This window comes from Centroberyx gerrardi, chromosome 16, assembly GCF_048128805.1.
Source record: "Centroberyx gerrardi isolate f3 chromosome 16, fCenGer3.hap1.cur.20231027, whole genome shotgun sequence".
In the NCBI taxonomy this organism is placed as follows: Eukaryota; Metazoa; Chordata; class Actinopteri; order Beryciformes; family Berycidae; genus Centroberyx; species Centroberyx gerrardi.
Window position 1 is genome coordinate 7730974 of NC_136012.1, and position 12318 is coordinate 7743291.

The window sequence follows — 12318 nt, forward strand, 5'->3', positions numbered from 1 at the left end:
ACCTGCTCAATTCAGTATTTCAGTCATTTGCAGACATTGTTGATAATGTTTAAAGACAAGAGCAAAATCTTGCAATCATGACACCATTTATTGAGCGGTACTTTGCTTGTTTTAGCGAAAGTTACTGTGGCATTTTGTAGAGCTTGTGCGACTGCTAGCCCAGATTCAAGCTACTCTATCACTCTACTTTTATAGTGTCGAGAGAAAGAGAGAAGAGAAAGAGAGCATGTCTTGAATCACGCCGAACACGTAATGAAGGGATGTAAAATGACAACTAGATATCTATATCCTGTCTGTGGGTAATTGGTGGGCTTGGTGCGCGTGTTGTTTTACCCCAAGTTTCCCCTAAAAATTGTTATCTGTAGGTTTTTCATCAACTATCCCCTCCTTTGTTCCCTCCTGACATGGCCCATAATTATTAAGCCTGTCTGAGCAGGGGTGCAGATGACAGATCAGCAGCCACTCCTCCTGACTGCTTTATTTATTCTAATCTGAATGATAGAGCTGATTTGTAGGGTTGATACATATAGGCCATACTCATAAGCGGGGACTGTACCATTTGAGTAAATCCCCCAACATAGACTAAGTTAAGTACTTTAAAGTATATATGGAAAAATGAAATTACAAAGTTTTGGGGAATTCACTGTGGTTACATAAAGAAAAGTCCATTTTAAATAGAATGTTTTCTCCCCTCTTGTCTTCTGGCAACAGGATGTCTTGTAACAGCAGTGTGACTCATGTGCAGCTGTTGGCGGCGGGACAGGCAGAGCGAGCCCCGGTCCACCTGCTGCCCTGTGAGGTCGAACACAACGGGCCAGCCCAGGTCTCGCAGTACTTCACCGCTACCACCAAAGACCGCAAACATGGTACAGTCAGAATGTGTTTGATATTGTAGACACATGTATCTCCTTCTGAAACGACAGTCACCTATTAGTGTTGAGGCCGGAAGACCACAGGGCCTTCAAAGTCTGCTGCCTCTCTACCAGAAGAACACAGTTTTTATTGGACCATTTTGGTGTCGTTTGGTTGTTTAGCCAGAGGATCATCAGTTGGTGTCATATTGGAGATGACACCCAAAAAAGTACACCCACCCACACAAATGTTCACCTGATGTGGCTCTTTTCTAGAAGCAGTTTTCATCTTTAAGTCCATAAATCTTTATGTTCACAAAAGCCATCTCTGTACCCTGCTTCAAAAGCACATACAAAGCAAGGATACATTTCAACATGACCAACTTCCACTGGCATTCCTTTTGTGCCATTAATGCTGCTTATTATGTAACCACTGAAAAAGGTACCGCTGTCCACATTTGGAACTTGTGTTGGAGGTAAATGGAGACTGGTGTCTAGCTGTTTGAACCAACAGTCATCAAGATATTTTGTGCCAATATTACCTGAGCTTTAGTTCACACAGAAATCTCAGGTCAGGATGGGTATTTGTTCTACCAAGACCAAAGGTATTCCAGGGCAGGGATAAGTTATTTTGTCATCTTACAACAATTTTCAATCTGCAATTTGCTGAAAAGGATTCAGGAAAGCAAAAAGACTCGGACTTAGAAGCAGTCACAGCACATGGAATGAATGAAGCATGTCACACTTACTTTTTATCCCACAGTAATTTACTTGGGGAACACATTCTCCCACACTGGATTTTTCTAACATACTGGCTATTCCTGTGTGTGTGTGTGTGTGTGTGTCCCATTACAGAGAAGACGGTGTCATTCCGGGGTCGTGGGTTGCGGGGGCAGGAGCTCAGCTGCCCCCAGGGCTACACCGGCCTGGTGCTGAAGGAGGTGAACAAGACCGGCTCCGACCAGGAGGTAAACACCGCCTCCTGACATGTCTCCTCTCACACCACAAAACTATCTGTGCTGACCTGCAGTCTGGTCCCAAAACCCCCAGGCTTGGAGTCCAGTCAGGACCAAATGGGGTCATGTAGACACTGAATTACGTGTGTGTGTGTGTGTGTGTGTGTTTGTCCAGGACAGGACAGTGACAGTGTCCTCGGTGTTTGACAAGCTGACCTACTGGAACTTGGAGACGCCTCCCAACTCTGACGACCCGGTTGTCATGGCGATGGGCTGGCCTGAGCTGGCCGAGGCGGTGAGTGCTCTTACAGCTGACTTAAGAGGAAGCAAGCCTGTGTCACTAATTAATTGAAATGCCTGTTTATATTATTACTTAGCTTTGTCATACCTGAGGCACAAGCTAAATCATTTATTGGGCCAGCCAATATCACAGGGACTTGAAAAAGTCTCAAAATGTCTTATACAAATTATATAAACTTAAAAGTCTTTAAAAGGTGTTGAATATCATCAAATATATAATTTAAAGTCTTGAATTCAGTTTTAGATGTCATGTCAAAAATGCCATGATTCCTTGAGAAAGTCAAGCAAACCTATATTCTGATAGGTCTACATTTTGTTTTTCATCTATACATTTATTTCAGTTGCAGAATTGGTCTTAAAATTGTCTGAAAAAGGTCTTAAAAACTTGCTGTTACCTTGTATCAGTCAATCTTTGGCAAATAGAGCCACCTGCTAATACAACCCAGGTCTGAATGGTACTAGTAGTTCCAGTGTGTATTACAGTTTTTCTCAGTCGCTTTGGTACATTTCTCAGATCAGAATTGAAATTCTCAAAACTACTTGTTCAACCTCCACATCATCTAGTCACTTGTGCACATCATAAAAGCAATTTCTCATTCTTTTGAACAAATTGCAAATGCTTTGGCACATTCATGCAAATGATTATGTACAATTGTCTGCTGTTTCCTACATTATCAATTGCTCATGTCATGTTGATCAAAATGTATTATACTGGTTCTCTGTTGAATAGTCTTACCCCCCAAAACATCTAGGCATTAGTTCATTGCATAAGTCATTACATGCAAAATGGTTGAACCAGTTGTCATAATCTGTCAAGCATATTTTCTATACATTTCTATTAGACTTTTTTTGTAAATGTGTCCTGAATTGATGAATTGCTCTCAGGTGAATCTTGACTTTCACTAATGAAGGGGAATGTGTGAAGCATTAGATCAACCAATGATCAACCAGTTCTCTAAAATAGCTCAGAGGTGCATCTCATGAACCTTCAATTGGCAAGCAGATACAGACAGAGCACAACACAACACAGTGTTACAAGACAGGAACATCAGGAGGTGTAGAAAGACCGCACTGTAACTCCCCATACAGCGCTGCATGTACAGTTCTGCCTAAGGGGTGTTTCCTATGTTTACATTTCTAATTTTGTATTTTTTTCCTTTGTGCTATGCAGTGTTGTAAAACAGTCTTGTCTTTTTCTTTTCTGTATCGCAATGACATGGTCTGTCAACAAATTACAGTACAAACAGTAAAAGCGTAAATGTGAATCCTGTCCAATCTCTTGCAATCAATCTCCCACATACAGTAATGTGTAACTTTGTACTGTTGAAATTGATATATGCCATACAGAAAAAGTGCAGCCTTGTGCATTTTCAATCATTGTCATCAAAACCTTAGCCATAGTTTACATCAGAAAATACTTACAGAGTCACTGTTATATTGACAACATGGCTAAGCATTTTGACTACCGGTATCTTGTTTGTAAACAATGACACAAGGACTTGTCATTCTCATGGCACTGACATGTTCATTGACATAAATATTTACTTTTGAGAGATAGACTAAGGATTTTGAGAAAGTTACGGGCTTTTGCAGGTAATCCATTGTGTGGTGCTGTTTGTACGAATTGTTTCGAGAAATGCACTTACTGTTTTGCAAATGTTAAGGATGATTCGAGAAATGTACCGAAGCAACTGAGAAAAACTGTAAATAAACGTAGTTAGTATTAGCAACAGTTTGATTAGTGCCTGATTTGGTTCAAAATAGAATTCTAGGTTCACAATCAAATGTTGAAATTCTGTTCTGCCACTTCATATCTTGTGTGGTACATTAGGCTGGAAATGCTCGGACGCAGAGGCGGCTAGATTTTGTGGACTCTTATGTTTTGTCTGTTCACAGATCCACGGGCCGGTAGAAGATTAATTGGGAAACACAACTTCTGTGCCACCAGACTGAGGAGAGACTCAGGACAAGCTGGCCTCACCTCAGCATGTTAGGAGTACTGTGTGAAGTGTGCAGGTCATTGGCCACAAGAAGTGAAAAGGCACCAGAAACTTCCTTCAGAGTGTGTGTGTTACTGTTACAGACAGAGCCATACGCAAGGGGCATATGTTTATATTTTTGTACTATAAGTTCTTTTGTAGTTAAATAAAGAAAAATGAAAAATATTGAACAACTGTCTCTATTGAACAATGTTTATTCACAGCAATGAAGGTAACATTTCATTTTTACACACTGGCTACCAGAGTTCCCTCTGAATGTTTGGAGAGCGTCCAGTGTAACAATCTTGGGTTTTTGTATGGTAACACTTATCCTTTTTTATTTGTTGCAGAACAACAACTTCCAAAGTGGAAAACACAATCATTCCAGGACACATTGAAACATTTGCAGAGAAGGCAGAATTACTGTATGTGTGCCTGACCGTTAGCACAACAGACAACAAGTGTCCACTCACAAAAGTGTGCTCAAATATTCTTCTGTTCACATAGGAGAGAAATGGGCTACGGAGAGGAAGGGATCCGTGTACAGGAAGTGTCTTGGGCAATAATGAAAGTCCAACACATGAAGGGTGCATCCCAAAACTTTGTCACTCCTCCTCCTCTCCCTCACTACCACTCTCCTACCAGTAAGTCATTTGGAGCAATTGAGTGGAGGGAAAGAAGGGTGCTTCTCAAAGTTCCAAAAATCAGTCCACCATATTGCTTGAACCAACATCAATTTCTGGCGGTGCGTTTCATTAGTCGTTTCAACCGGCCCTTGTTGACTTCCCCTCGGGGGAATCTCCGTCGCCATCTTAAGTGCCGTTCCATCACTCTTATAACTGAAGTGAACTTCCTGAGATCGATCCTTCAAGGGCCGAGGGAGCGAGTCAACAACGATGTAGACTTCACAAGCGCATATTTCCCAGGATGCATTGTGATCGTCCGTCAATTCCGGTGCATGAACAGGTGATAAATATAAATGCAAGTAAACAAACAATATTTAGAGGATTTAGACATATTTATGAAATGAAATCATCTGCATTATTTCATTACTCTTACACATTGTTCTGTGTCATTTTTATGATTTATTCTTATTATTAATTATTAGGCCTGCTTAAGGGCAAGTGCGTTCCGTTTCAAATATTCTGCTCCCCCTCGGACCCTGCCCCCCTGCTCTGCAAGTGGCCACACGTGTTACGTATGGTGCTACGTATTGCCAAGTGCCGAGGGGAAGTGAAGGAGGGCTTGTTAAATGACTAATGAAACACAGCGTGTGTCACGGAGGAAAAGAAAGATGTAGTGGAGGAGTGATTTTTGGAGCTTTGAGATGCACCCACGGTTTGTGCAGGGGTTTGGGAGTTTGCTGCCAAGTGAATTGCTCTGAACGGATTCATCCTTAAAATACATACTGACAGTACAATGCTACTACATTTACAGTTAATCAAATCTTGTTGGCACAAAGTCATAGGCAAGTGGAGTAGATAAAACATTTAAAAGGCAGTAGAAATACAAGGCCGTCCAACTTAAAAATACTGTAGTTCATCAATGTAATTCAAAACACATTAGCTTTTCCTTCTTCTCTTTGATGTTCTGATTCAGTACAGCAAACACTAGGGGTAGTCACAGCTCTTCCACACTACCTTTTCAGATATTGTTTCTTGAATCAAGACGTAAACTTCATCAGCAACTTCTTACAACCATTCAAGCTGTGACCATTTTGTTTGCCGTGCATATTCATGAAGAACAAAAGACGAAGCTGAAAGGCAATTGGCTATTGAGTGAGAAGTCATTCCCTGTTGTAAAATGGGAAAAAACTAAAGATAGAAATGGGCTAGCTGGTGTGTGTTCTTGCATTTCTATGCTTATGAGGAACAAATGTCCTCACAAGGATAGAAAAATTAGCAAAATCCTCCAAAGTGAGGACATTTTGCTGGTCCTCCCTACTTTAAGGGGCTAGTTTAGAGTTAAGGCTTGGATATGCTCCGTCAGAAGTGCTTCCGAGAACCGCCCGAAACGAACTTCCGAAAGCCCTGAACCTTCATGGTTTTTCAGAACATTACGATATGTAGGAGGTGCTGCAGGCTGTCCGTCAAACAAGGGGGCGGGGTAGTAAACAGGACTTAGTCATAGGTCAGAGGTGAAAGCCTGTTTCCTTTTGTCCAAACTAAATGGCGGCACGCTGGTTTCCCATGTCTTAGGTTTATTTGTGGCGCACTGCCACAATATCGGCACGAGCCACCACAAAATCAAAAGTTCGTCAGTATATAGAAATTGCTCTAAAGCGATCAATTTGGAGGACTTGGGTTAAGTTAAGGTAAGATTTACGATTAGGTAACAGTTAAAGTTAGGCATGGCGTGAAGAGAGTAAAGGTTAGAATTAGGGAGTGAATGTAGTCAGTGAAGGTCCTCAAGTATAGGAATACAGATGTGTGGTGTTAGCTGAGAGGTGGTGGTGGTGGTGGTTGTGGCGGCAGCGGGGGCTCCAGGTCGGCCTTGCTGCGTTTGGCCGGCAGGCTGTGGTCGTGGGCCTTGCGGATGTGCCGGTACAGGTCGCCCGACTGCGTGTAGCTCCTATAGCAGTAGCGGCACTCGTACGGGCGTTCCCGCGTGTGCACGATGGCGTGGCGCCTCAGCGTGTACGTGCACGAGAAAGTCTTTCCGCACACGCCGCACGTCGGGACATCCTCCACAAAATTCCCCATGGGGTCCTGGAAGTCCTGGAAGTACGCGGGGGGGTCGGAATGCTGCTGGGCCGTGGACGGAGGGAAGAGGGAGGCGGCGAAGGAGGAGGGGTCCTGGGAGGAAGGGCCGGCGCCAGAGGACGAGGAGGAAGGCGAGAGAGGGAAGGAGTAAGACTCGTTGGATTGGGAGGCCATTTGTAAGAGGCCCTGCGGGTGGGAGGGGAGATACTGGGGGCTGTTCAGCTCCTCCTGCTGGATGTCGTCGTCAAACTCGTCGTCTACCTCCATCACCGGTTCTCCCTCTCTCTCCTTCTCCTCCTCCAGCTCTTCGTCAGATATCACGATGGCCTCCACCTTTACTTTCACGTTCTCTCCATCGCTCTCCTCCCCCTCCATCCTCACTCTGCCCGGAAGGGGGTCAGATCTGCGCGACGCTCCCGTCTCCCACTTGGGTCTTGTAAGGGTTTGGGCCTGGGGAGTCGGGTGGAAGTCCGGGCTTCGGTGTTGGAGCGATATCGGGTTGTGGATTCGGATCTGGGGGTGTGTGCGCTGGGCCGGCGAGTGTGTTGGGTTCGCCTCCAAGCGTGAGGGCAGTGATTGTGCGTGGATTAACATGAGCATCTGTTGCCCTGCGCCCAGTGTGCGTCTGTGGTCGCTGTCTGAGGATATCCTGATGGAGTCGTCGTCCCGGGGCAGTTGGGGGACTTCCTGGTGGGGGCTGGGGGGCAGGCTGGAGTTCGGGGCGACCACTGACCGACAACCGGCCTGACTCACTGGCACCAGGGAGGAAGAAGAAGAGGAGGAGGAGGGCTGCTGGTTACTGCTGTGGCTGGAGAATGAGAGAAAAAAGGGGGGTATGATCTGGCGGCTCCTCCGTAACAACTAGTCATAACAAAAAGTACAAATTGTTCATCAGTACAAGGAGAAACAACATGGCATATACAGTAGAATAGGGTTAAAATCAGGGTACGGCAATTTTTCTTAACCCCTACTGATTTTATATCAAATTTTCTCTGAAATTTGAAGTGGAATTATAACAAAAATGATACAGTACTTGCAGTACTATTATGCAGCATAGACAGATGGCAGTGAATGTGATAAACATTTTCACTTGCACTGTAACACACTGTGTCCAGGCTAACAAACGATAGAAACTGCTGAATTTCTCACTTAATTGCTGGGTTTGAGTTAAAAAATACTCTACAGACACACACACACACACTTTTGACCTCTATTCTGCTTTGGGCAAGCTATTGAACCCCCAGACTGGGTTCTGGTTGGGACATGGGGGATTGAGTTTGGTCTGGAATCAAGATTTCAGGCTGCTGACAAGCTGTAATCAGAATCCACGGATCACTAATCTCATATTTAGAGTGAATAGCTGTTGATGGCCAAATGACCTGAGCTTCCCTAGTTAGAACAGTCTTGAACCCACAACAGTCCCGTACCTGTATGTCTCAGTGGTGCTGCAGGGGCTGCAGAGCGCCGGGCCCTCTCCCTGACCCCCAGGCCCCAGCCTGGCTTGACCTCCAGAGGCAGGGGCAGACAGTCCTGCGGCGAGCCCCTGCACCAGCTCTCCCCCCAGGGGCAGAGGAGGGGCGTCCATGCCTGGCTGGGTGGTATCGGCTAGGTCGGGGCTCAGAGGGGTCTGCGCTCGTGCCTGTGACGACCCGGGACCGACCCTCCTCTCTGACTTCACAGAGTCCGACTGACTCCGCACTGCCACTATGGATACTGATGAAAGCGCCGCCGCCGTGGAGACCGCATTCGAGCGATCTGCCGCCACGGCGACCACGGGCACAACATCGCCCCCCCTCGCCCTCCCCATCTCTGTCACATTCCTCGCTCCAGCGCTCTCTTCAGAACGAGTGCTGTCCGCTTCAGCCAGAGGCCCTCGTCTCTGCAGCCTCCTCTTGCACACTCGCACCACCTCGTTCATGTGCAGGAAACTGGCTGCCGCCAATATGTCCTCCACTGGCAGAGGGGCCTCCAGCTGCAGTACGCCCTCATACACAAAGTCCAACAGCAAGCCGAAGGCAGTGGCCGTGACGATGTCGCTGTCCAGCGTGACGGAGCTGCTGGAACCGTTTCCGCCGGCGCCCCCCGGAGAGTCGGAGTAGAACATGTGGAAGAAAGGCGAGCAGGAGGCCAGGACGGCCCGGTGAGCCAGGAAACGGGATGAGCCCACCTGGACGGTACAGTCGCACAGGAAGCCCCTCTGGCGCTGGGAACGCAGAGCTGACAACAACTGCTGAGAATGCTGGGGGAACTCCATGACCTGGGACAGAGAGAGACAGAAACAGAGAGAAAAAAAAGAGACAAAGAGAGATAAAGAGACAATGCTGCTGTCATTGTGATATGTCACTACAGCTTTGGGAGTACAATAACACAGTTTACACAGCTTAACAAACTGAGCTTAAGAGAGAATGTTAGACTCTGATAGGAACAGCATGAATACTTTAATTAAGCAGGACACTCACTGAAGGACAGGTAGGGTCTCTCTCTCTCGCTGAAAGATGTTTGATTGACAGCTGCCCGTCACGTGTCTTCAGAATGTTGTCCTCCTATACGTTGCCATGGTGACGTAGGCCCTTGTCCCAGTCTCTCACTAGAAGCTAAACCTTAATAAGTTATGGACAAGCAAGACAGCAAAGGCGTCCAGATGAGAGAAAAAATAGCAAAATCCAAGTAAGCCATACATTATGGAAAACAGGTTTCTAGTGGTCGAGGCTGTCCAACAAAAACAGCTAGCTGCCTGTCTGTCAAGCCCATGTATGCTAACACATTAACTAGCTAAGTTATCCCACCCCCTCTATAAAATTACAATGTCGCCTGCTCGACACTTTAATGATTGGGTTTATCGGGGTGAGTTGTAACTTATCGTCTGTAACACAACACATTTCCTCATGTTCAGGAATATTTCTTACCTGCAGCTGCTGTCTGCTGTTTCCAGGAGAAAATGCAGCTTCCTCTGTGGTGGCGAGGTTTCCTCAGCGCGAGCCACCACAGTGCCACCTACTGGCGGGAAGCTCGAATAAACAGGAAGTGGAGCTTGCACGTTTGTTGACAAGTAAGATATTTTATCATTGGCCGTATTCGTCCGTTTGTAGATAGCGTGACAGTTTTGGATATCAAAAGTGATCTTATGCAATGGGTTTGAGCTATTAAGTGTCGACTGCTACATAGAAAACAGTTTGGTGCAAGATATATAGCTCTACAACAGCTATAAACTCAAAGCACAGATCCATGCCATGGACTGACTGAATGAGCTGCCTTGGAATGGACAGTGACAGAAGAGGAGGAGGAAGAGGAAGAGGAGGGAGAGGAAGGAGAGGAAATCGTGGTGGAGAGGTGAGAGACTGTATGTTCATAAAGAGTGATATTGTGTGTTTACTTCTTCTGACTCCTCTGTCAGTGGTTTATAAAAGCAGGCGATGTTAACTCTTGGGTCTGGTGTAGTCAAGGGCCTAAAAATAATGAATTGGAAAAACACATTACAAAATAAAACCAGATTACTCTTCTCTTCATGGCTGACTGGTCAGATGTCTCTGATGCTTATGCAGAAACTAAACTACAACATCTGTACTCTGTAACGAATGTGTTATCAAAAACAACAAAGTAAAATACTTCAGTCAAACATAAATAAGTACAAGTAAAATGGCTGATTACTGAAAATACTCAAAAACGTACAATTACTCAGTTACAGCAGCAAGAGTAATTGTAATCCTTTACTTCCATCCTTGGCGTGGCAGTAGCAAGTAATACTAGTAGCTGTAGTAGTAGTAATAGTAGTAGCAGTAGTAATAGCTGTAGTTGTAGTACTGCACCACACAACTTTGTTCATCTTGTGAAGATGTGTAGCTTCTGAAAATTAAGCCAACATGGACCATAGACTCACCTTGCTTAAAAAAAAAAAAGTGTAACTCAGCAAAGTGGAACTGTCCCTTTGCTTTTCTTCTCTTTCCTCTCTTTATTTTCTCTTCTGATGCCAGATTATGAACTTTTTAAGTATTTCTGCTCTAAGATTTTCCATTTCTGATGTCGACCTAAAAAATGACACTGCTGACACCGCGGGTTGTCTTTACATAACTGGGCGGCGGGGTTAGAAGCCATGGATATTTTGGGCATGATTAACATTATAAAGTTAGCGCTATATGATAATTTCACTGCAAATTGATACGAATGGCCATGACGCGGCATAAAGGCCACGTACGCCTGCAAAGTGCGGTGTGAAACCCTACAATAAACAATAAATCGACTTTTTCTGTGGTTGCTTTTTCTGTGTTCTAATAATTTATGTGAAATGTATATGGTGTAAATAATTTGACGTTACATTTTCATGGCTGTCAAACAACAGCATGATCATTAACATGTTTTTTCTTCAAGTGAGAGCATGACTCCTCTCTTGAACGTGTTTGCTAAATTAGCTTGTTAGAAAAAAACATTTGAATGATGATGCAGTTCTTTGATAACTGTGAAAAGGTAACGACAAATTATTTACATCATATACATTTCACATAAATTATCAGAATACAGAAAAAAACACAGAAAATGTTTATTTTTTGTTTTGCCCATAGAAATACAGCGGGGCATAGCGCTTGTGGCCTGTTTGGAATCTTTCGAATCTTGCCAACTTTTCTCAACCAATTGGCTTTCACGCTGCCTGATGACGTAGTTTTTTTTATGACGCAATTGGAACGCCAGTAGAAGCCTATAAAAGAGGCTGCTACCGCGATCGAGGCTCTGTGTGGGAAAAGACGGTGAAAGAGTACTACGGGAAGAGAGAGCATACAGGATATTACTAGAGACAGCATACCATTAGATACAGACTACTGTTGGAGGCCTTCTCAGAGAGAAGGTTCTTCTGAAGACATGGAGCAGAAAGAACAGCTCCACGATGAGGAGACCATGGATCCCATCGAGCTAGCCAGGAAGCTGAAGGCGTGTGAGGCAGATATGGCCCTCCAGAAGGAGTGGCCCAGTCTTCCCCAGAGAGACAATCCCTTTCGCAGACGTGAGCAGTCCACGGCAGGCAAGGAGAACGTGTGGGACCTCCGTGGGAAAATGAAGGAGCAGGCCATGAAACTTGAGGCCTGCAAGAAGGAGATTATGGCCCTCCAGAAAGAACGTGAGCAGGCCGCTAACCCTCATGCAGAGAAGGAGGAGTTCCTCTGCCGAGAGAACGAGGAGCTTCGCAGGAAAATGAAGGAGCAGGCCGTGAATGTCAAGGCCTGCGAGAAGGAGGATCTTGCCGCCCTGAATGAAAAGGAGTGGCCCAGTCTTCCCCAGAGAGAGAAGGCCTTTTGCGGACGTGAGCAGTCCGAGGCAGAAAAGGAGAACGAGTGGGACCTCCGCAGGAAAAGGAAGGAGCAGGCCATGAAAGTCAAGGCCTGCAAGAAGGAGGATCTGGCCCTCCTGAATGAAAAGGAGTGGCCCAGTCTTCCCCAGAGAGAGAAGGCCTTTTGCGGACGTGAGCAGGCAGAGAACGAGGAGTTCCTCCGCCGAGAGAACGATAAGCTTCGCAAAGAAGCAAAGCAGCAGGCCATGAAAC

At 45.4% G+C, this 12318-nt stretch overlaps 2 protein-coding genes across 3 annotated transcripts in view; one reads left to right on the plus strand and one right to left on the minus strand.

Annotated features, from left to right (window-relative positions):
• rnaseh2c (ribonuclease H2, subunit C) overlaps nt 1-4257 on the plus strand; it is a 92934-nt gene extending 88677 nt beyond the window's left edge. Inside the window, exons 2-5 of one of the 2 annotated variants that reach the window (XM_071927204.2) lie at nt 710-866; nt 1707-1819; nt 1983-2102; nt 4004-4257. In XM_071927204.2, the coding sequence (XP_071783305.1) occupies nt 713-866; nt 1707-1819; nt 1983-2102; nt 4004-4027 (411 nt within the window). In that variant the 5' untranslated portion in view covers nt 710-712 and the 3' untranslated portion in view covers nt 4028-4257. The remainder of the gene's footprint in view (nt 1-709; nt 867-1706; nt 1820-1982; nt 2103-4003) is intronic. The other variant, XM_078289057.1, reaches the window with a different exon arrangement.
• Nucleotides 4258-6413: 2156 nt separating this feature from the next.
• Nucleotides 6414-9713, minus strand: zbtb3 (zinc finger and BTB domain containing 3). Its single transcript, XM_071927211.2, has 4 exons — nt 9695-9713; nt 9248-9388; nt 8216-9045; nt 6414-7596 (listed from the first exon to the last, which is right to left on the minus strand). Exons 3-4 carry the CDS (start codon nt 9040-9042, stop codon nt 6522-6524), a joined length of 1902 nt encoding a protein of 633 aa, XP_071783312.2. The 5' UTR covers nt 9043-9045; nt 9248-9388; nt 9695-9713; the 3' UTR covers nt 6414-6521.
• Nucleotides 9714-12318: the final 2605 nt, after the last annotated feature.